The 19,293-nt window shown below is 50.0% G+C and overlaps 2 protein-coding genes across 4 annotated transcripts in view; one reads left to right on the forward strand and one right to left on the reverse strand.

Moving 5' to 3' along the window:
• The window catches only part of PPP2R1B (protein phosphatase 2 scaffold subunit Abeta), a 35,215-nt gene extending 19,124 nt beyond the window's left edge, over positions 1 to 16,091 (forward strand). Inside the window, exons 12-17 of one of the 3 annotated variants that reach the window (XM_018059800.1) lie at positions 579 to 733; positions 1,095 to 1,237; positions 1,625 to 1,716; positions 5,786 to 5,907; positions 15,002 to 15,082; positions 15,942 to 16,091. In XM_018059800.1, the coding sequence (XP_017915289.1) occupies positions 579 to 733; positions 1,095 to 1,237; positions 1,625 to 1,716; positions 5,786 to 5,907; positions 15,002 to 15,082; positions 15,942 to 16,049 (701 nt within the window). In that variant the 3' untranslated portion in view covers positions 16,050 to 16,091. Of the gene's footprint in view, positions 1 to 578; positions 734 to 1,094; positions 1,238 to 1,624; positions 1,717 to 2,122; positions 4,456 to 5,785; positions 5,908 to 14,981 lie in introns of those variants that run through there. The other 2 variants (XM_018059802.1, XM_018059799.1) reach the window with 2 other exon arrangements.
• SIK2 (salt inducible kinase 2) overlaps positions 12,997 to 19,293 on the reverse strand; it is a 132,809-nt gene continuing 126,512 nt past the window's right edge. The window contains exon 15 of the mRNA XM_018059798.1: positions 12,997 to 19,232. Coding sequence (XP_017915287.1) covers positions 18,659 to 19,232 — 574 coding nt within the window. The 3' untranslated portion in view covers positions 12,997 to 18,658. The remainder of the gene's footprint in view (positions 19,233 to 19,293) is intronic.

Consider the following 19,293-nt stretch of genomic DNA (forward strand, 5'->3'; position numbering starts at 1 on the left):
AGTTTTTCCTTTGTGCCCTGGGTAGCTTTTTTTGTCCTTTCTAGGAATTCGTCCCCTCTTCTCTCCACTTACACAAACCCTCCATGATCTTTAGGGCCCAGTGCAAGGCCTGTGTTTCCCATAGCCTTCCCAGACCTCCCTGCTCTCTGTCCTCTAAACTCCTACGCCCTCAGGGTCCTTACTGTTGCATGCTTTATTATAATGCGTCCTAGACCCCATGACTTCTCAGAACGCATGATTTTTCATTTCTCTGCTTGAGTATGTGGTCTTTGGGGGCAAGTAACTTATGCATTCTTTCTGTGACACATAGCACGTAGTTGGCACTCATATTTGCTAATTAATGATGCCTGTAATGAGCTCCTTACTTCCCTTTTCCTTGGACATTTTGAAACTATAGTCAGACCACATCAGCATATTAGAAGTCATAGCTGAGCATGCTTGCCATTGCAGTCTGACTAAATTTGGAGTGTTCACAGTTTTATTTTTGGCCCACCTTTGACGATGGCGTAAGGAAAAGTAAACCAGGGTATGCTCGTGATGTGAGCAGCATGCCAAAATCTTCTTCACCTCTTCTGCAGTGTATGCCATCCGGGAAGCTGCCACCAATAACCTCATGAAACTAGTTCAGAAGTTTGGTACAGAGTGGGCCCAAAATACCATCGTTCCCAAAGTGTTAGTAATGGCGAATGATCCTAATTACCTGCATAGAATGACCACTTTATTCTGCATTAATGTAAGTATTACATAGCTGTTTTGTTAAGCTCTGGTGTTAAACCAGTTATTCAGGACTATATTTCTGAATCCTGAATATGTTGTCCTCTGTTTGGACTATATTTCTTAATACTGATTAAGTTGGATATTTAGGAGATGAGAGAAAACTGTCAATTTTTCAATCGGTGTTAAACTCTACAGTCAAGTCAGTTTTGAATTCTGGTCTAATTCTGGGATTCTGTTCTACCTTGTATCTTTCATCACATGCTTACACTAGAAACATTTTCATGGCGGCCAGTTACTTTCTTAGCTCTTTAGATTTGGGGATACTTTTTTTTTTAAAAAAGGTGTATTTTAATGTGCTGTCTTATTTCTTTTTCAAGGCACTGTCTGAAGCCTGTGGTCAGGAAATAACCACTAAGCAGATGCTGCCGATTGTATTGAAAATGGCAGGAGACCAAGTAGCAAATGTCCGTTTTAATGTGGCCAAGTCTCTACAGAAAATTGGACCAATTCTAGATACCAAGTAAGATTTTTAATATTCTATTTTAAAAAGTAGATTTAAGTTTTCACCCCATGCAGGCAGAAATAGCTATAATTAGATTTGGTGATTTTCACATCACCTAAGATGTGGGTTAGGTTAAAGAAAATAATAAAGTAATTCAATAACCAATTTTGAGGGTGTCTGTTTTATATTTAAGCTCTGTACATGTGTAGATCATTGTCCAAAGCTAATTCTGCAGAGACTTAGAGAAATTATTTAGTACTTGTCAAGTTAATATTATAGGTGTTTTAAAATATTAAAAAAATTTTAAACTGTGAAAATTACCAGAGTATAATATATATTACGTACCATAAAGCATTTCTCTGGCTCAGAAGACTGCCTTTCACAAAGCATACTGTTGGATTTTAGTGCTTTGCAGGAGGAAGTTAAGCCGGTACTACAGAAGCTAGGCCAAGATGAAGACATGGATGTCAAGTATTTTGCACAGGAAGCCATAAGTGGTATGTCTGTTTCTGCCTTCCAGCTTTGGCTTGGGCTCACAGAATGTGAGTGGTGTTAAGTGGGCCAGGCGATGAACACCTGGGCATGGGTGGGGGTGAGCTCCTGAAACACCGTCTCCTCTCTGAGTAGAACCTTCTTGGCCCACCACCAGGCAGGCCATTTTCTCAATTCCATATCTAAGGGCTGGGTAGGGAAATGATTCTTACTGGTAAGAACAGTGTTTTGTTTGGATTTTAATCGGTTTTTCAAGTTTTAACTTTGGATTAGCCTGACAGTACAGAAGCTGACCACTGTGAGAAGCTCTTAGTCTTGCGCTTTGGGATCATTGTTGCTGCGCTGAATATTCGCATACATAGTTCATGTACTTTCTGTACCACTAACTTGATTTTGTTTGGAATTTTCTAGTGCTTGCACTGGCATAACGTGGAACGAGGGGAAAGACTTTACTAAATTCTTGTCACAGATTTCTAGTCAATCTGTTCTTGAACTGGGTGGAGAGAAAAAAAATGGAAAACCTTCAAGACCTCATCCGAGCAAATGGCAGCAACTTACAAGAAATCAAATTTCAGTGACTTGATTCTTTCTAAAGATGAAATGGCATTGTTTTTCACTTGTCTTCCTTGTTGGGATAATTTAAACTGTTCTTATTGTTTGACCAATTTCTGATACTTGACACAGTCATTTCTTGACTGTCCCCTAATGATTTATTTAGCCCCGCCTGGGCTCCTGCATCGTCATCGTTTAATCAGGCCCCAGCCTCTTTGATATTCCACCAAGCCTGGACGGGTTTTGGACCCAGACGTGGAACAGAGTGATTCTTTGGATGTTTACATGTATCTGTGTGTCTCCATTCCAAAGTTAAATGTACATGGTTTAGAATAACTTATTATATAAGCACTCCACTTGGGAGACACACTGAGATTTAACTGTCGTGAAAGCCATATTCTCCTGGATAATGATGGGCCGTGTCAGTGCCTCATGCGAAAGAGGAACGTGGATGCTCAGGGTTCATGTGTTGGTTGTTTTGGTTTTTATTTGCTTGATTGTGGCTGTAATCATGTCATTCAGAAACCTGAAATGCAGATGCATCTTGCTCCTAATGTGTCATGTTGAAACCTAACTCCATTTCTGCAGCTCCCCACTGTGACTGCATTCAGAAATACTCCTCTTTCTCCCTGCTGAGACGCTTAGTGCCTCTGAATAAGCTGTGGTTCCCCTGTATGATTGTAGACTGCAGTTGCATTTCTAATGAGTAAAGGAACCAGTGGGACGACACTGAGGATTTCCTGTTCCTCACCTGTTTCTGCTTCCAGCTGGGTGAACGTTTGGTTCTCGCTATATTGTACAGTAATAGCTTTCCAAACTGAAGGTTCATTATTTTTTTGGTATGGGTGATGCTGGAATCTTATCATTTGAAATGTTATTTTACTTTTACAGTAAAACCTCGTTAATTCCTCCTGGAATTGATAATGACTTAAAGCTGAAGGGTTTGCTGAAGCAAATTAATTGTATGTAAGGGAGCCTGATGTTTCTGAACTACTTAAACGCTCTTTAAAAAGCACCCTTTTCCCACTTGATATGCCTAGTTTCTAATCACTCTCATCAATTATATTAAAGTACCATCCATGAGGATCTTTATCCGGCCACACCTTTATTTAGATACATTGAATTTGCTCTTTATACCTGATAGATATACACACATATTTAATGGAGGATTTACATATTTTTTCTTTAAAATTTATGAATATTTTTCACCAAATCAAACTTGCCCTGCCCTAATGACTTTTTAATTAACGAGGTTTTATTGTAGCTTATTCTTCTCTCAGTGCATCTTGCTGAGTCTGAGTCTTGCTGTAGTCTGCTTGTTTCCATTTTGGTTTTCAAATAGTTTCTTTCATTTATAGTCTCTTAAAGCCAGTGAGCCCTGTTCTGTTTTGTGAAGACACAAAGACTTCTAGGAAGCTTTGTACATTAAACCATTTCAGAAAACCAAGTTTGACCAAATATTTTAAAGTTTGTTTTACCTTAGAAAAGCAGAACATTTAAAATCAAAATTATCTGAGTGCATTTAAAACTGCCAAATGATAGTAATTTTCTGTTTTATTACTTCTGGGCTAAGGATTAAATATTTTCTTAGGCAAAAATCTTTTCTTTCCCTTAAGAAATCATTAATTATTATGCTGTAAACCATTTTTGTTTCATAGTTCTTTTTGTTTTTTTATTACCTGCAGTTAACGCTCCTCTTCATTGAATTTCATATTTGAGAGACTATTGTCTTGATTGAAACGAATTTACACAACCATTGCTTGCCTCTGGTTTGGGGGCAGACTCTTTACTGGCCTTGTGGCCCTCCTAGGGAGCACTGCGCATTGACCTCCACCCTTGGATGCGGCACAGGGGAGACTGTGAGCCCTTTCTTTCTCAGGCTTGGGGCAGGGAGCTCAGCAGGGACCTGTGTTTTTGGGTCACCCTGTAGGGACTTCATTGTTTCTTCTGACTTCAACAATGGGGATCCACTTTGTTACTCTTCAGAGGAACTGATCTTTGGCCCATAACTTGTCCTTTTCTCCACGTATTAGTTTTCTTGCCTTAATTTCGTAGGAATGTAAGCTCTAGGAGCTCTGGAAGGGCTGGGGTTATGTTTTGTCTTCTGCTGTATCTGTACCACCAGCATCTGGGTCAGTGTCTGGTGTACATAGTAGGTGCTCAATAAAAATGTGTTCAATGAATTTCTAAAACCTGTCTTCTGTTGTGTTGTGTGTGTGTAACAAGTCACCCAAGGCACCAGACTATTCTCATTCTCCTCTTGACACAATAAAAGTCTTATCAGGAGTGGAATTCACCTTAGTGTTGTGGGGTTTAACTTTCACAGGTTTAAGAGACAAGATCTTGTTTCTCTGTCTATGCTGTCATGAAGATACGAACCTGAAGTGCATTTGGTTTCATAAGCATAAACAGGTTAATGTATGGTTTCCAACGTGACTGTTTCCAGTCATGTTGGCGCCCTCAGGTCACAGAAATAGCGCAGCTTGGCCACTGTGATTCTAGGCCCTGGGGGTCTTTGCTGGACAGCATGTCCTGAATCAACAGAGATGGCAGCCTGACCTTTGAGCAGTCTTCTCCAAGCGGCCAAGATACTGCGTGGATCTCTAGGGGAGTCAGACAGGTCATTCCTGACCCAGTGGTTGGGCTGTGGTAACCCTGGCTTGTTGGCAGTGTTGCTAATCGCTGTGTTGTCATGGAGTTAAAAATCTGGGTCTTCCCTGAGGAAATCACACTGGTCCCGTTGCCCTGGGAATGGCAGGGCAGAGTGGCCCAGCAAGTTGGATGCTTGTCTCTCACCTTTCACTTACATTCCTCTGACGCTTGTTTTTCCTTTCTGGCCTTCTGGTCTTAAAGCCTCCTTTCTAAGCACTGCCTGGTTACAGACTGGAGGAGGAAGGAGCGGTCACCTTGTTCTCTCCAGTTAACAATGAAGAGATTGTGGCCTGATGTTATGTAATTGCTTCTCTGGGATTCTCTCATACTCCTGTTTTCCGTCCAGCTCCGTGCTCGTCCTTCCTGTTCACTCACATGTCTCCAGTCTTTTTTTGTACCTAGAACAGTCTCACTATTCCGTTTGCCTCCACGAGCCTGCTTTTTCCAGGAAATTACATAATGTTCAGTTGAGATGGAAATCTTTCTGAAGGATGAAGAGATTTTAATTACTCATTGGGTAGAAAAGCCAAGTCATTTCTTTCTTCAGCGTTGTTGTCTTAATTGATGTCATCAGTTTTGCAAGGAGCCAAGTCTCTCCTGTCTGGCTGGGCTTCTGTAGGCTGTCAGTGACCCAGAGGTGAGGGAGCACCCGGCTGGCACCCTAGGCCCAGTGGGGTGGCACTTCCCGTGGCCCTTGAGGAAAAGGCACCTTCAGTCAGGTGCAGGGGTGGACCAGCTCCGTGCCTGGAGGCCTGTGTGCGTCCCGGTCGCAGGGCTGGCGCACCTGAGGGCCCTGGCGAGGAGGCGCAGGGGAGCTCCCGGGGACGCGGCCTGGTGGGGTCCGTTACCGTCTGCTGTCTGTGTCTCTAGCGGTGGCCCAAAGGCTGAGGAAGCTAGATTTTCCTGTGAAGGACAGTGAAGAGCCCAGCGCCCCTGGGGCTGACAAGAACCACTTTTTAAGACCCAGAGGGCCTGGAGAGGACACGGGGAAGGTAAGTGCCCTCACGCCGCGGGCCCGGGCCCCTCCGTCACCTGGGCTGAGGTGTGGGTGGAGGGCAGCCGGCGGCCTGGGGCTGCTGCCGGAGGCGGCGAAGCCAGAGCTTTGAGCTCTCTCCCTGAGAGGACAGCAGAGTTCTGGGGATGAGGGAAGTCTGCTTTTATATATATTACATATATTTTTTGACCTCCATTCTGGGAATGCCTTCTGAAGGGTGGGGTGGGCTTGCCAGCACCCTGCCACCCCGCCCCCGACGCAGAGGAGAGAGGTGGTTTGGTAAAGGGTTGCTTATTGAAGCAGGCTATTTCTGCATACCTCCCAGAAGAGACTGTTCTTACTTGCTACAATTCGTCTCAGGTAGTCACTTCCATTCAAGGAAAAAACCATTTACCATTTTACTGGGTAATAGCCTGAATGTTTTACTAGGCACTGCCCCCCGCCCCCACCCCGCCCCTTGACACCACTCTGAAGGATGTGTGCCAAGTTCAAGTTCAGCGAAGTTGGGGCCAGCCAGTGCCCTGAGGCTCTTTGTTCAGAGGGTGGCGTATGACTCACAGGCTCCTTCAGAAAAGCAGCGCAGAGGGGCTGGTTGCCGCGTGCTGATGCCAGGCTGCATTAGTTTATTGGGAAGGTGATGGTATTTTGTACCCACTCCAGTGCGTTTGCTTGGTGACAGTTCTAACATCAAAACATTTGTCTTAGAAATCTTTATGCCCTTTCCTTCATGTTTTGTGAACTGGGGCCCTGAGAATCTTCTGCTCTGGCCCAGGCCCTGAGCTGCAGCCTCATGTTCGAATGTTCTCCCCTTCGTGCCCTGTGCTCCGCTCTCCCAGGGCCGGCAGCTCAGCTCTCCCTGCAGTGACTGCCCCCGCCCCGGAGGAAGGGCTGGGGTGACAGCACCCTCAGCAGCCTTTGGTCCTTGCCTCTGTTTCACTGAACTTGGCCTCAGGGAAAATACCACGTCTGAACAACAGTTTCGCATTTTTAAGCCTAAGCCACAGACTTCCTTGGAAAGTCCTACACATTCAGTCAGGGGCCACTGACTGTGCCATTAAATGCATGGTTTGCCTGAGATCTGCTCGTGGACTAGTTGAGGTGACCCCTCTGTGGCAGACTTGCGGGTCTGGAGGCGGCCCTGATGGCCACAAGCTGGGGAAACAGCATCTGCTGCCATGTCCTGAACCCCGAAACTTGGTAACTGTAGACAGCTTGTCAGGCTCCCAGCAAAATCTCCCTTCGTCCTCGCAGCAGCCTTGTGTGGTGGGTGCTGGTGGCTCTGTTTCTCGGGCCGAGAACCTCCCCCCAACCCTGTCCTGTTTACCGGGGCCTCTTTTCCAGCACCGGAGGCCCAGCTGTGCTCGGCTTCTGAGGCTACAAATCAGTCAGCCCGGTAAAACCCCTTGTCCTGACTCAGGGAGCCTTCCCTGAGTCTGTTTGACTTAAGGAAAAGGACTCGGGGTGAGATGGAAAGGGAATTGGCTGTTGCCAGGCAAGAGCCCTGTGTGTCAGGGGCCAGCAGCCAAGTGAGTGATCCAGGAAGTCATCCAGTTGCAAACCAGAAATTGTTCTTAACCCCTCACTCACTGTCGGCGGCGTGTAGCAGATCGGCCATCTGCCCCAGCGGGGTTGGGGTGAACCCCGGCTACTGAGAGCCCTGGGAACTGCCTCCAGCGTCCACTGGCATCTGGGCCCTGCGGGAACCGTTCGACAACCCGGGGCTCGGCCTGCCTCTTGACCCAAGACAGGATGGCCCCACGGGACGAGGGCCAGTTCCTGCGCTGACGGGTGCCTGCTCGGGGCCTCCCAGACTGGCCCCTGGTGGCTGCTCTCCGCTGACAGAGCTGCCGACGGGCCTCTGTCAGGCGAGGGTTAACAGAGGATTTGTTTATTGAATCTCGAAGTAGCTGTCACATGATTTTAATCAAAACACCATTTCCCTGACAACAGTGATGTCAGTCTTGTTATTGCAGGAAGGAGCAGCTGTGAGGGACAGTCAGGCTCCACGCTGAGCCCAGGTTCAGAGACTCAGAGCAAGTCAACTTGAAGCGTCATCTGTAGAGGTCGCAGGCACGCCCCGCAGCCCCCGCCCCGCCCCGCCCCCGCCGCCCCGCCGCCCCGCCGGAACCTGCTGTCGTCGTCCCTCTGACTCGACAGCCTGTGCCGTGCAGAGGCTGGCCAGGGCCCGGCCACCCCATCTCCACTGACACTGCCCCTTCTGCACCCATTCTTCCTTCTTTGTTTTCCCTTCTGGTTTTTCCAGTTCTCCCTATTTTCCCCAAGCTCAGCGTGTCATTCATTTGGGCCCCTAGGATCTCTGACCTCTGCCTCTGGCACCTGTCTCCCCTCTGTGTTTTAAATCAGCAGTTCTTGCCCGCTTGAGGTGGGGCCCTCCTGCCGCTCGGGAATCTTGGCTCTCTTTGGAGCCTGCTTCCTGGAGGAGAGGGGCATCTTGGCCAGTCCTTTTCTCTCCCGAGAGCAGGTTGGGGGGCCTGGGTTCTGCCTGAGGGTCTCCAGGGCAGTTCTGAGGAGCTTGGCTGTGGACGTCTAAAGGGGAGGAGCTCCTCAAGGAAGGGCCAATCTTAGGGTAGGAGGTTGGTTCTCTTGAGCCTAGAATGACAAGAGGAGGCCTGCACCCAATCCGGAGATCAGGGCCCAGGGAGAGGGCAGCAGACCTTTGCCAGGGTCCGCGGAGCAGTGTCCTCAGGGCCTGCCGCCTCTCCACACCTTTTCTCTCGGGGGTGGGGACCGAGCAGCCGTCTCTGCAGAGAAAGACTGCAGGCCCTCCAGCCCTCCTGTATCCAGAAGCTCAGTCTTAAAAATTGGAGACGGATGAGAAAAGCCTTCTAAGTGGGACATGGATTCTCACAGCTGTTCTTTTATCTGTGGTACCCATGCCTACAATTCATCACTGAAAGAAGAAATCCTAGGCAAAGTTCTTGGTTCTTTGTATTTTTTTGTTTGTTTGTTTAGTTATTTTTGGCTGTGCTGGGTCTTTGTTGCTGCATGAGCTTTTCTCTGGTAGCGACGAGTGGAGGTTACTTTTCATTGCGGTGCACAGGCATCTCATTGCTGTGGCTTCCTTTGTGAGGCACGGCTTCTGGGGCCTGGGGGCTCAGTAGTCGCGGCTCCCGGGCTCTAGAGCACGGGCTCAGCAAGTTGTGAGGCCCTGCTTAGCTGCTCCACGGCACGTGGGATCTTCCCAGACCAGGGATCAAGCCCACGTCTCCTGCATTGGCAGGCAGATTGTTTACCCCTGAGCCACCAGGGAAACCCTGTTCTTGGGTCTTAACCTGGAGCAGGTGCTCGGAATAGGGCAGCCACCTTAAATCTGTGACGAGATTTCATCGGCACCAAACAACTATTTTCTATGTTGAGTGCTGGGATGATCAGGAGTTAAATGAAAACAAGAGAGGTAGAAGTGACAAGCCATTGAAGGGATCTGGGAGTCTTCTGAGTGCTTCCTTGTTGGAGGGCAGGGCTAGGCCAGGCTGCACTCACAGTAAAGCGGTTGTTGACTCAGCTCATCTGTGTTCCCGAGTCACCACTGGGATAATGAGCCTTGGCAGTGATTTGCCCAGGTTAGCAGTAGGGCTGGGAGTAGTTCCAGGGGCCAAGTACCCAGCCAGGGGAATTTTGCTGCCTCCCAAGCTGTCTCTGGCAGAGAATGGATAGGTTCCACCCGACTGGAGGGCCTTAGTGGCCAAGTGACCACTCCAGGGAGTGGGTGGGGAGGCTGGACTCCGTTCTCCCACACTTGCTCCTGGCTGGGCCCTCCTTGCCCAGCTCTTTCATCCCCGGAGCCTCCTCCAGCTGCTTGCCTGACCTTGGGCCCTCTCTTGGCTGGCGCAGGGGCCTGCTGAACATCGGTGCTTCTTTAGTGACTGGGGGGCAGTTCTAGTAGGCCTTGGACTGGAACCTGAGCCGCCGGCTGGTCTGTGAACTTGGGGTCCCACAGTGGGGCATGCTTCAGGGAGAGGCCTGGGGCTTTCCCTCAGTTCAGTTGCATCCCACCCCTGCCCCCCAACTGTGTGGGTAATCCCGGCGTAGTGACGCGCTTCCTCCTCAGGGTCAGGGCTCCCAGTCAGGCCCCCTTTTGGTATCTCAGGCCCCGTTTATTCTCTCATCTCTGGGGCGTGAAGAGAAAGACTGAGTCAGAAGCTTTCAGAGTCTGCCCGACAGGGAGGCCGACAGCATCTCCCTCTGAGAGGTTGGATCCCCGACAACTCTTTCTCGGGGCCCAGACTCCCTAAGCTCTCCGCACAACCAGCTCACGGGGCTGCGGCTGCAGCACCCGGGTTCCTCACTCAGCGGCTCAGCCCGGCACCGGCTTCTCCTGGGCAGCAGACCAGCTCTGAGTCAGCGTACCTAGGAAAGTCCCCTGGAAATTTATACAAAGGGAGCTTTCAGTACTCCCTCAGGGTATTTGCAACTGTCAGTCCAGAGGAGCTCAGTTGGGCCAGCGGACTGGCACACCTGTGGCAGAAAGGCGTGTCAGGTGAGCGGCTGGAAGCGCGCACCAGCTTCGCGCTCTGCTGACCTGGCTTTGGGGCATGGCCTCGGTTGTCTGCTGCTGAGGTGACATCCCCCTTGCTTCAGTTGAGACCCACATGTTTCTCCCAAGGGACCCTCCAAACGATAAGCTGTGAACAATATCCCATCCCTCCAGAGCTGCTCCACCCTGTCATTTCAGGTTTTAAAAGATTCTTAACTGGAGTGCAGAGGACTTCTCTGTAGCTAGAATGGTAAAGAATCTACCTGCAGTGCAGGAGACCCGGGTTCAATCCCTGGCTTGGAAAGCTCCTCTGGAGAAGGGAATGGCAGTTCACTCCAGAGTTCTTGCCCAGAGAATCCCTTGGACAGAGCCTGGAGGGGTACACTCTATGGGGTCAGAAAGTCAGACACGACTGATCGTTGCCTGCCAGATGTGCCCGTTGATTCGCAGTGTTGTGTTAGTTCCACATGTACTGTCATTTCTGTGAAGTGGTATCACTGGGACCAAATGAAAAGGGCAGAGTGGCTGTCGCCTGTGCAGGTGACATGTGTCTTGTAGCGGTGTGGTACTCAGGGCTTAGTCCATAAAGCCCAGAACTTCCTCCCGTGGTGCCCTGGGGCTGCGGGTAGAGCAGGGGGCGCTCTTGCTTTCGGGATCCACTCAGGGAGGGGTGGGAACACTCAGAAGTGTGAACCCTGCTGCTGCTGAGTCGCTTCAGTTGTGTCTGACTCGTGACCCCATGGACTGCAGCCCGCCAGGCTCCTCTGTCCATGGGATTCTCTAGGCAAGAATACTGGAGTGGGTTGCCATTTCCTCCTCCAGGGGATCTTCTTGACCCAGGGGTTGAACCCAGGTCTCCCGCACTGCAGGCAGATTCTTTACCACTGAGCCACTACCAGGAGGGTAACTGAGGAGTGTTAGGGGTTGCAGACAGAGATGCTAGTGCTCTAAGTTGGGGGTTAGAAACCCCTCCAGCCCCACAAACGGGCCTCAGTGGGTCCAGGAAGCAACTCCTCCCCTGAAATTGTCTGTCTCAAGTTGTGTATATGTATGTTTGCTTGTTGCTCAGAAGAGGATCCAGAGCCTTTTATCAGCATGTCAGAGGCATCTGTGAAACCTGTTTAAGAACTAGTGGAGCAGAAAGGAACAGATGGTCAACAGAACCCTGGGTGGGACCCTGACTGGCCGTGATGGAGATGGACTCTGGTGAGGAGCATTGCAGATGCTGCATTGCTTTGGAGGTGGGAGCACTCTTGACAAGCTCTGGACCCCAGAGGTCCTGCGTCTGGAGCTCAGGGCACCCTTGCCCCTTGCACTGAGCTTCTGGCTCACAAAGGCCATCGAACCAAGATTCTGCCTGTGAAGGTCAAGGGCTTGACCTGGGGCTAGAGTTCCGGCCAGTCTCTGCTGGCAGGGCTGTTATTTTTGCCTGTACCCTGGACACTGGGGTTGTTTTTGGCAACACAAGATCAAGATGATGGAGAAATTTGGTGGGAAAGGGTAAAGTTTGCAAAACATTGTTGCTGAAATTGAGTGCTTTCCTTCAAAAAAGAAAAAAAAAAAAAGGCAGTTGAAAGAGTGTTACTGGATTCTCGGGCAGCCAGACAGAGATTAAGAGCTATCTGGAAGCAGGACCGAGTGCCTGTAGGTGGTGCTGGGACAGCAGGGTGGTCGGCGGGCAGGCTCTGCTCTCTTTCTGCCCCTGGCTGTCTCCTCCAGGCCTCCCCCCGCCCCCCTCCAGGGCCAGCGGGTGACCCCTCAGTTTGGGAGCTGTCTCAGTGCTGTAGCATGGCTCAACTGGAATGGTCTGAGTGAAACCAAATCTTAAATTTGCTGCCAGAAAGTAGGATATATTTTTTTTCCTTTAATTTGGCCACACCTCACGCAAGTGGGATCTTAGTTTCCTGACCAAGGGATCAACCCTGTGCCTCCTGCATGGAGTCTTAGCCACTGAATGGCCAGGGAAATCCCCAGAAAGTGGGATTTAATACTGCCCTTTCACTTGGGGTCCAGCACTGAAACAAGTGCCGAGTGAATGAGAGTGCCCCAGGTGCCTCAGCAAATGGGTTCTCCAGCTCCTTGGGCACTGAGCTGGTTCCCATCAGGAGAGGGCCATAGCCTGGTGCATCTGGTCCCATGGGCAGGGGGACCACAGTGTGTGTGTTCTGCAGATATGTGCCATCCTGAGGAAGTGCCAGTGTCCCCTTGGCCTGCAGCTTGCTTGTCCTGGGGCGGGGGGAGCCCGAGCTCCCCCTCCCGCTGCAGAGACCCTCGCCTGGCTCCCTCTCTGAGTCCACGAGTGAGTGCCGGCGGCAGCATCGCCCCCCTGCTCCCCAACCTGTGTGCAGACTGCGGTCAGCTGTGCTCTGGCCAGCGTTCTCCAGCACTGCCGTGTGCTCGGGTGACTTCAGAGCAAGGTATTATTTACCCTGCTGACGTCAATGAGAACACATCCACTGTCCTTCTCTGCAGCGTGAAATGAGCACCAGAGCTCAGGGAACACAGCCACCATCAATACTTTTCAAAATTCCACCCAAGGCCTGACGAGGGAATGGCCCTGCTTCACCCGCCTGCCATTCAGATCACCCGGGCTCTTAGAAAACAAGTTGTTTTTATTTTAATTCAAGAGGGTTGGAAAGGTAGAAACAATACATTTTCCTTGCAGAAAATTACCCCATTTAAATTACGCTTGATACAAAGATCATTTATTAAACTGTATTTTAAGCCATTTTCTAACATTGAGTGACAGGTTACATTTTGATATTTTTCACATTGGAGCTATTATGATTTGCACTCAAAATACCAAAGCTATTGAACTCACCATTTTTTCTTAGTAATTAAAAAAAAAGCACACGGAAAAAAATAACTACAATTAGATTAATTTTATCAAAAGTAACTCTTTCACAAACCAAACATCCAGCAAAGACCACCCTCCTCCCTTCAGAAATAAGCAAATAATCTTGCCCTTTCTACAAAGTGCAAATAGCTCTATCACTTTTGTTTCCTAAATTGCAAACCCCAAAGAGAAGCAAACCTCCTTTCTGTGTGGTTCTTTTGCCTTCAGAGATTTTGGTGGAGGCAGATTTCTTTTGCCATCAATAGTGGGATGGTATCACCACGTGAATTTCCTTGACTGAGCAAATCTTGAACAGATAAGCATCTCACAGCCCCTAGCAAGGCCCAGTTATCTGTATTTGCTAATGTAACATTATTCCAATCTGGGGTCACATTTTTCCAGGATGTTATTTTGTACTTCTATTTTTAAAGCTCCTCCCTACCCACCCACTTTGCCTCTGAAGACAAAAGTATTCAAAGTATGTAATTTTTTTAACTCTATGGGCCTTCACTGTAAATACACTCCACCCCCCTCCTCAGGACTGTACTGAGCTCCTGATTCTTTTCTAAGCAGGACCCTTTCTTGGGGTTGAGTCTGCTCATCTGCAATGGTAGTTAAGCTGTGCAACTGGACCCCTTGGCATCAAGAAAGGGTGTGTGCTATTACCAGCTTCTGCAGGAAATTGTTTTATTGTGGGAGATGGAGAAACGCGGCATCTCTGGCGTGAGCCTGAGCATCTGCGGTTAACTGGACACTGAGAGACGGCTCCTGTGGGCTCTGCGGCTCCCCGGGCCTCACTCATGCACCGCTGTTATCTGGAGGGCAGCTCTTCCACCAAAGCTGGGCAGCAGTTGATTCGGAACAAGGTTTTGGGGACAATGTTTATCCAGCGCTTAACCAACATGGGGGCTTTGCTTATATAGCTGTTTACTCATGAGATGCCTCAACTGTTACTGAGAAGGGAAGAGCGTCCCGAGAGCCTCCCTCAGCTCCTCTACTTCTGAGCTCTGTGGCTTGGAGAGTTCACAGAGCTTTGGTTTCCTCAGCCGTAAAAAATGAGGACTAACTGCTCAACTAATTTCATAGTACTGCTGTGAGGAGTTAGCAGAGATCGCTTGTGAACGTGCTGGGTAAATCAATGTGCAGATAGAAGCTACTGCTCCTTTTGGACAGACGAGCCGAGTGCCTGGCAGGAACCAGCAAACCTACCCTGGCTGCAGGCAGTGCTGCGGCGCCTTTCTCAATCTCTGCAACAGCAGGTGCACGCCTCTGCCCGGTGTGTTGAAATCTGCATATGAGACGTGGGCAAGACGGTGGTATAACTGGGGCGGCTGTGAGTCTTCTGGAATCAGCCAGGCTACCTTCACGGGGAGGAGCAGTGAAACAAAGATGGGAGGGGCACTGTGAGGCCAGGGTCTCGGGGTCCAGAGTCTGGGGGGTGCTGGGGAAGGCCAGCTTGGGTCCCCTCACGCCTTCCAGGGGCCACGGGCTGACAGTGCTCCGTCATCAGCCTCCTCCCTGGGACCACAGGCCAGGGAGCGCCGAACTACCAAACCTGTCAGAAGGGATACGCGCATTTGTTCAATTCTTTTGGTCCCAGTTTAGAAAGAGAAGCAGATGACACTGTTCCTGTCTTTCACACATCACTCTGTAGACAAGTTCTAGAAAAATCTCCAGAAGCAATAAAATGATCAAAGATCCCTGTCTGTACAGTGACTCCAACTTACTACCTGTTCTCCAGGTTTTACCTTTGATTTCTAGGCACAAAGAGACCGAGTGGCTCGAGTGGCTTCCAAGGAGGCAGCAGAGACAGCCCAGTTTAGGGGTCCAGGTACAGCCAAGGTCAGCCCCGAACAGACTCCACCACTGCTCGTGGGACCAATGTTGTCAAAAGGCCCTACGTATTGTCTCAAAGGAGGAGAAATGTGAAAAATTAGCTGGAGTGAGATTTCTCTCAAGCCAACTGAAGTGTGACTCCTCATACAGGCTTTTAAATGCAATCGTGGCTGGAAAATTCTGACCCCAACACAGAACCCAGTATTAACCTGGGGCTTGACTGCGGCTGGGAGGACCCTGCCAGGGAAAGCATTCACTTCCTCATGTCCACATGTGTGAACTGCCCGCACCTGAGCAGGGCCTCCTCTTGACCACTATGCACGTGGACCTCTGACTGGCCAGAGCGAAGGCGGCTGCTTCTTACCTTCTCCTTTCGGTATCTGGTTGGCCAGCCAGTCACGCTTCAGCTGTGATCACACCCTTCTTCCCAACTCTGGCAATTAGGCAGATTTCATTTCCCTAAGACCCACCCTTTCAGGCAGAGAGGAGACGGCCAGTGCCGCCACGAGAGGGCGCCACTGCCTCCCCGGCAGGGCGCGGGCCCCGTCCCTCAGCGGCTCCGGCCAGCCCCAGCAGACTGGCTCAGGCCGCAGCTCCCACGCTGAGGGAGAGAGGGACGCCGACTGTCTGTCCTTGGAGGCGAGGTCTGACGCGGGGAGGGAGGAGCCCTTCAGCTCCGTCTCCTCGTCCTCCTGACGGGCCCCTCATGTGGAGACTGGAGGATGGCTGGCGTGGAGAACCTTCCTCCTTCTCTGCTCCTAAGGCGGCAGCAAGGTGGCGGGGAGGGTGGCGGGTGTACGCGTCGCCGTTTCGGGGGGACCCTCCACCCCGCCTGCCGTGCTAACGTGCTCTGTTTGCCTTACAGGGACCAGCATATCAGCTGCACGTAAATACTAGAGACACACTTCCCCAACTGGACACTGCAGAGATAGTGCTTTTTCTCCCAAAGCACAGACTAATATCCCGGATTTAAAAAAGAAAGCATAAACGAAAATAAAGTACCACACATATTGCACTTTTTGCTGAATGAAGTTTTTACCTCACGTTCGTCTCACCAAAGTGTCTTCAGAGGAGCCCGGTTTACAAGAGGGTGATGCTAACGGTTATCATACAGTAGTGTACACACACTGGTGTGAGACAGACTGCAAAGGCGTCATTTTAGAGTACCTCTCTTATAAAAAGAGTAGTACAAGCCTTCTTAGTGTTACTTTAGTATTTGTGAGGAGAAAACAGCTTGGAGGCTCACACAGGTCACTAGTCAGGGGACAGAGCAAAGGAGATGGTCAGATGGGGGTGGGAAAATGCCTGACTGAACAACAGAACCAGCCTCCTCTCACCAGCTTACATTTCAGAGAATACAGATCGTTATGGAATTTATTGATTTCTGCTTGAAATAAATGAGAAAAGCAAACAGGAGCTTACAACACAGTCCAGCAGGACGGGTCATGCTCCTCGCGCGCGGTCTGCGGTCTGAACAGACCCGGGCACTGCTGGGTGCTCCCCAGGGGCCACCTCTGGGGCCGTGACACTCCCACAGCCTCTGCTGCCTCATCCGTCAGCCCAGTGGTCCTGGGCTCAGCGGCTCATGGCCTGGCCTGCAACTCTGCCATCCTAGGGACTCTGAAATGAGTGGCCCCCGTCTTCAATCTGGAAGGCATTTAATTTCATAAATAGTATAGCACTTCTGTAGAACATTTTGGGAAAACATCCTTCAGTCTAAACAAATCAAGCTTGTTTTACAACTGGCTTATTTTGCAAAAACTTAGAACAGATTAGAGATCTTAACGAAAGGATCTCTTAAACGATGTTGCCTATTTCACAAAATCATCCATCTTAAGCATGAGGAGGAATAAACAATTCGTAGAAGGAGCCTACTTCCTTCTTGGGTTTCTGCTGCGTCTTATCCAATCACAAAAACAAGTCCTCCACACCGCCCTCCCATGCTCACACTGAGTGCAGCCCCGGGCAGAGTGCCTGCGGAGCCTCGCCGTCGCAGAACCCCGCGACCCTGCCCACTTCTCCTCGCCTGCCGGGACTCGCGCTAGAGGAAAGGCACCTTAAGGGTGTTTTCTAGATGCAGCATCAGTGTAGTCTCTCTCTTCTCTGTGCTTTAAGGGAGATGCTTTGTGCTTACGCATTCATCTGCTCACAGGACAAGCCATTCTAAGGGACAGAGACGAGAGTCTTTGTAAATAATACTGAATTTGTATCACTTGGATCTTACTGTCCCAATGACAGATTACTCATTATTTCTAGGTTACACAGTCAACTAGCTGTGGCATCTTTTTTCACGTACTCTGAAGACTGAATTGTAAGGGTTCAGTTGTACGAGTAATATATCATGTTTGGCAGATGAATCTGCTCAAATGGTTAACACATCTGTGGTCTTCTGAATATTGCTGTAATACTTGAACATTTCATTACATGTCAAAATTCTAAGGAAATTAAGGATGTGATTCCCACATGGTGGAAAACAAATTCTGAAGTGACTTTGGATTTAGCGTTGACATAAATGGAAAACTGTTGGTTTCTACAGAAAAGAAATTGTTAAAGCGTGATCTGGGGGAGGGGAAAGGCACAGCACTACCACTTCACATGGGAGATAAAGTTCATTTTTCCTCGTCCTTAAAATTTCTAAGCCCTATATGAAACTGTCCAAATATACAAAGCTCAATAAACAACTAGCAACACCTAGTGTAAAGTCAAAGTAGTTATTACATTTTTAAAAGAGACACAAGGTCCTCTACAGACCAACTGCCCCAAACCGGAAGTCTCCACAGAAGACCGTGCGGGAAGAGCCCGTCTTCCCCAGCCCGGGGCTGCTGCTCTTGACCGATTCTTGACTTTCCCGCCCCTGGTCTCCACTGCCGCGTGTCTCTTGGTTCCACAGGTGGCATCTTTGGGAGCTCTCAGGACACTCTGACACTCTGGAACCCAGGGACCTTCTGAGGAGGTGTGTCACCCATGCTCAGATGGAGGTGACCGCTGGTCTCAGGGGTCAGTATCTGCTGTTACTCAGTGGACCCTGAAACAGAGCTCATGCTCTACCGTTTTGAGTGGTCTCGGGAACACCATGCATCAGCAGCTCAGAACTTAACGATTCAGCGACAAAGTACAACTTTATTTCTTGTGCATCAGTTTCAATATGTATTCTTGATTCGCCTTTGAGGAACATGCTGTTGCTTGTTTCAGTGAAAAATATATTGCCTTTTTTTTTTCCTGCTTTCACCGAGGTTTCCCTTGATGAACTGATGTAGTTCTGTGTAAAACCTAGGTCTGGATGTCTTTTTCTTATGAAACTTTTCTTGGTGCCTCCGCTGAGAGCTCGCTCCACTTGACCTAAGGGCATGAGCTGCAGCCGACAACCACGTTCCAGCACTTGCCACAGAAAACCACGGTGGGACAGAGCCAGCAGGAGGTGACACCTGGCTGGCCGGCCCTCCAATTCCAGTTGGGTGACTTGACTTCTTCCCCATCAGGGAGAGGGCGGGAAAACGAGCTTTTAAATTTAAAAGGCTGGAATGAAAATAGAAAGACAACACTCTTTTCACCCAACCCGCCTCACTTCCTGTGAAGCTGAGGTTAATTTACCAGGACGTAGCCGCTGTGCTGTGGGTCCACGGCTTCCAGCATTTCACAATCAAAGAGTCCGGGGAACTCGGAGAGCGCCAGAGGGTCGTAGCCGGAGGGGGCCTCCTGCAGTCCTGAGCTCCTGGGACAGTCCGGTCCCTCCATGCTACTCTGCGGGGTTCCATCCGCCGGGTACTGACCAGGAGTAGGGTGCTCGGGCTCTGGGGAGCCCGCGCCTGGCAGCTCACAAGTCTGATAGAACTGTAAGGGGGCCGGGGTGCCCCCCGACTGCGGCGGTGGCGGCGGGGGCGGCGGGGACCCATGCGCCCCCGGCGAGGCGGGCAGCGGCTGCAGCCGCATCTCGGGGTACGGGCTGAGGAAGGGGCTGAACGGCATGTGCTCGGAAGCCGGCTCCAGAACGGGGCTCAGGGGCTGGGTCAGGCTGAAAGGCGGCGGCGGCTGGGAGGGCGGCGGCGTCTCCTGGTGGGGAAGGGGCTGTGGGTACGAGCTCTCTGCTATCTGCATCTGATTAAAATATGCCTGCAGCTGGGACTGTTTCTGGAGGAAGAGCCGCTTCTGCTGGAGTCTAAGTTGGCAATACCAAAAGAAAGAAGTTTAGGTCTTCTTCAGTGACGGCAATTCTAATG

The sequence above is a fragment of the Capra hircus genome, chromosome 15, assembly GCF_001704415.2.
Source record: "Capra hircus breed San Clemente chromosome 15, ASM170441v1, whole genome shotgun sequence".
NCBI lineage: Eukaryota > Metazoa > Chordata > Mammalia > Artiodactyla > Bovidae > Capra > Capra hircus.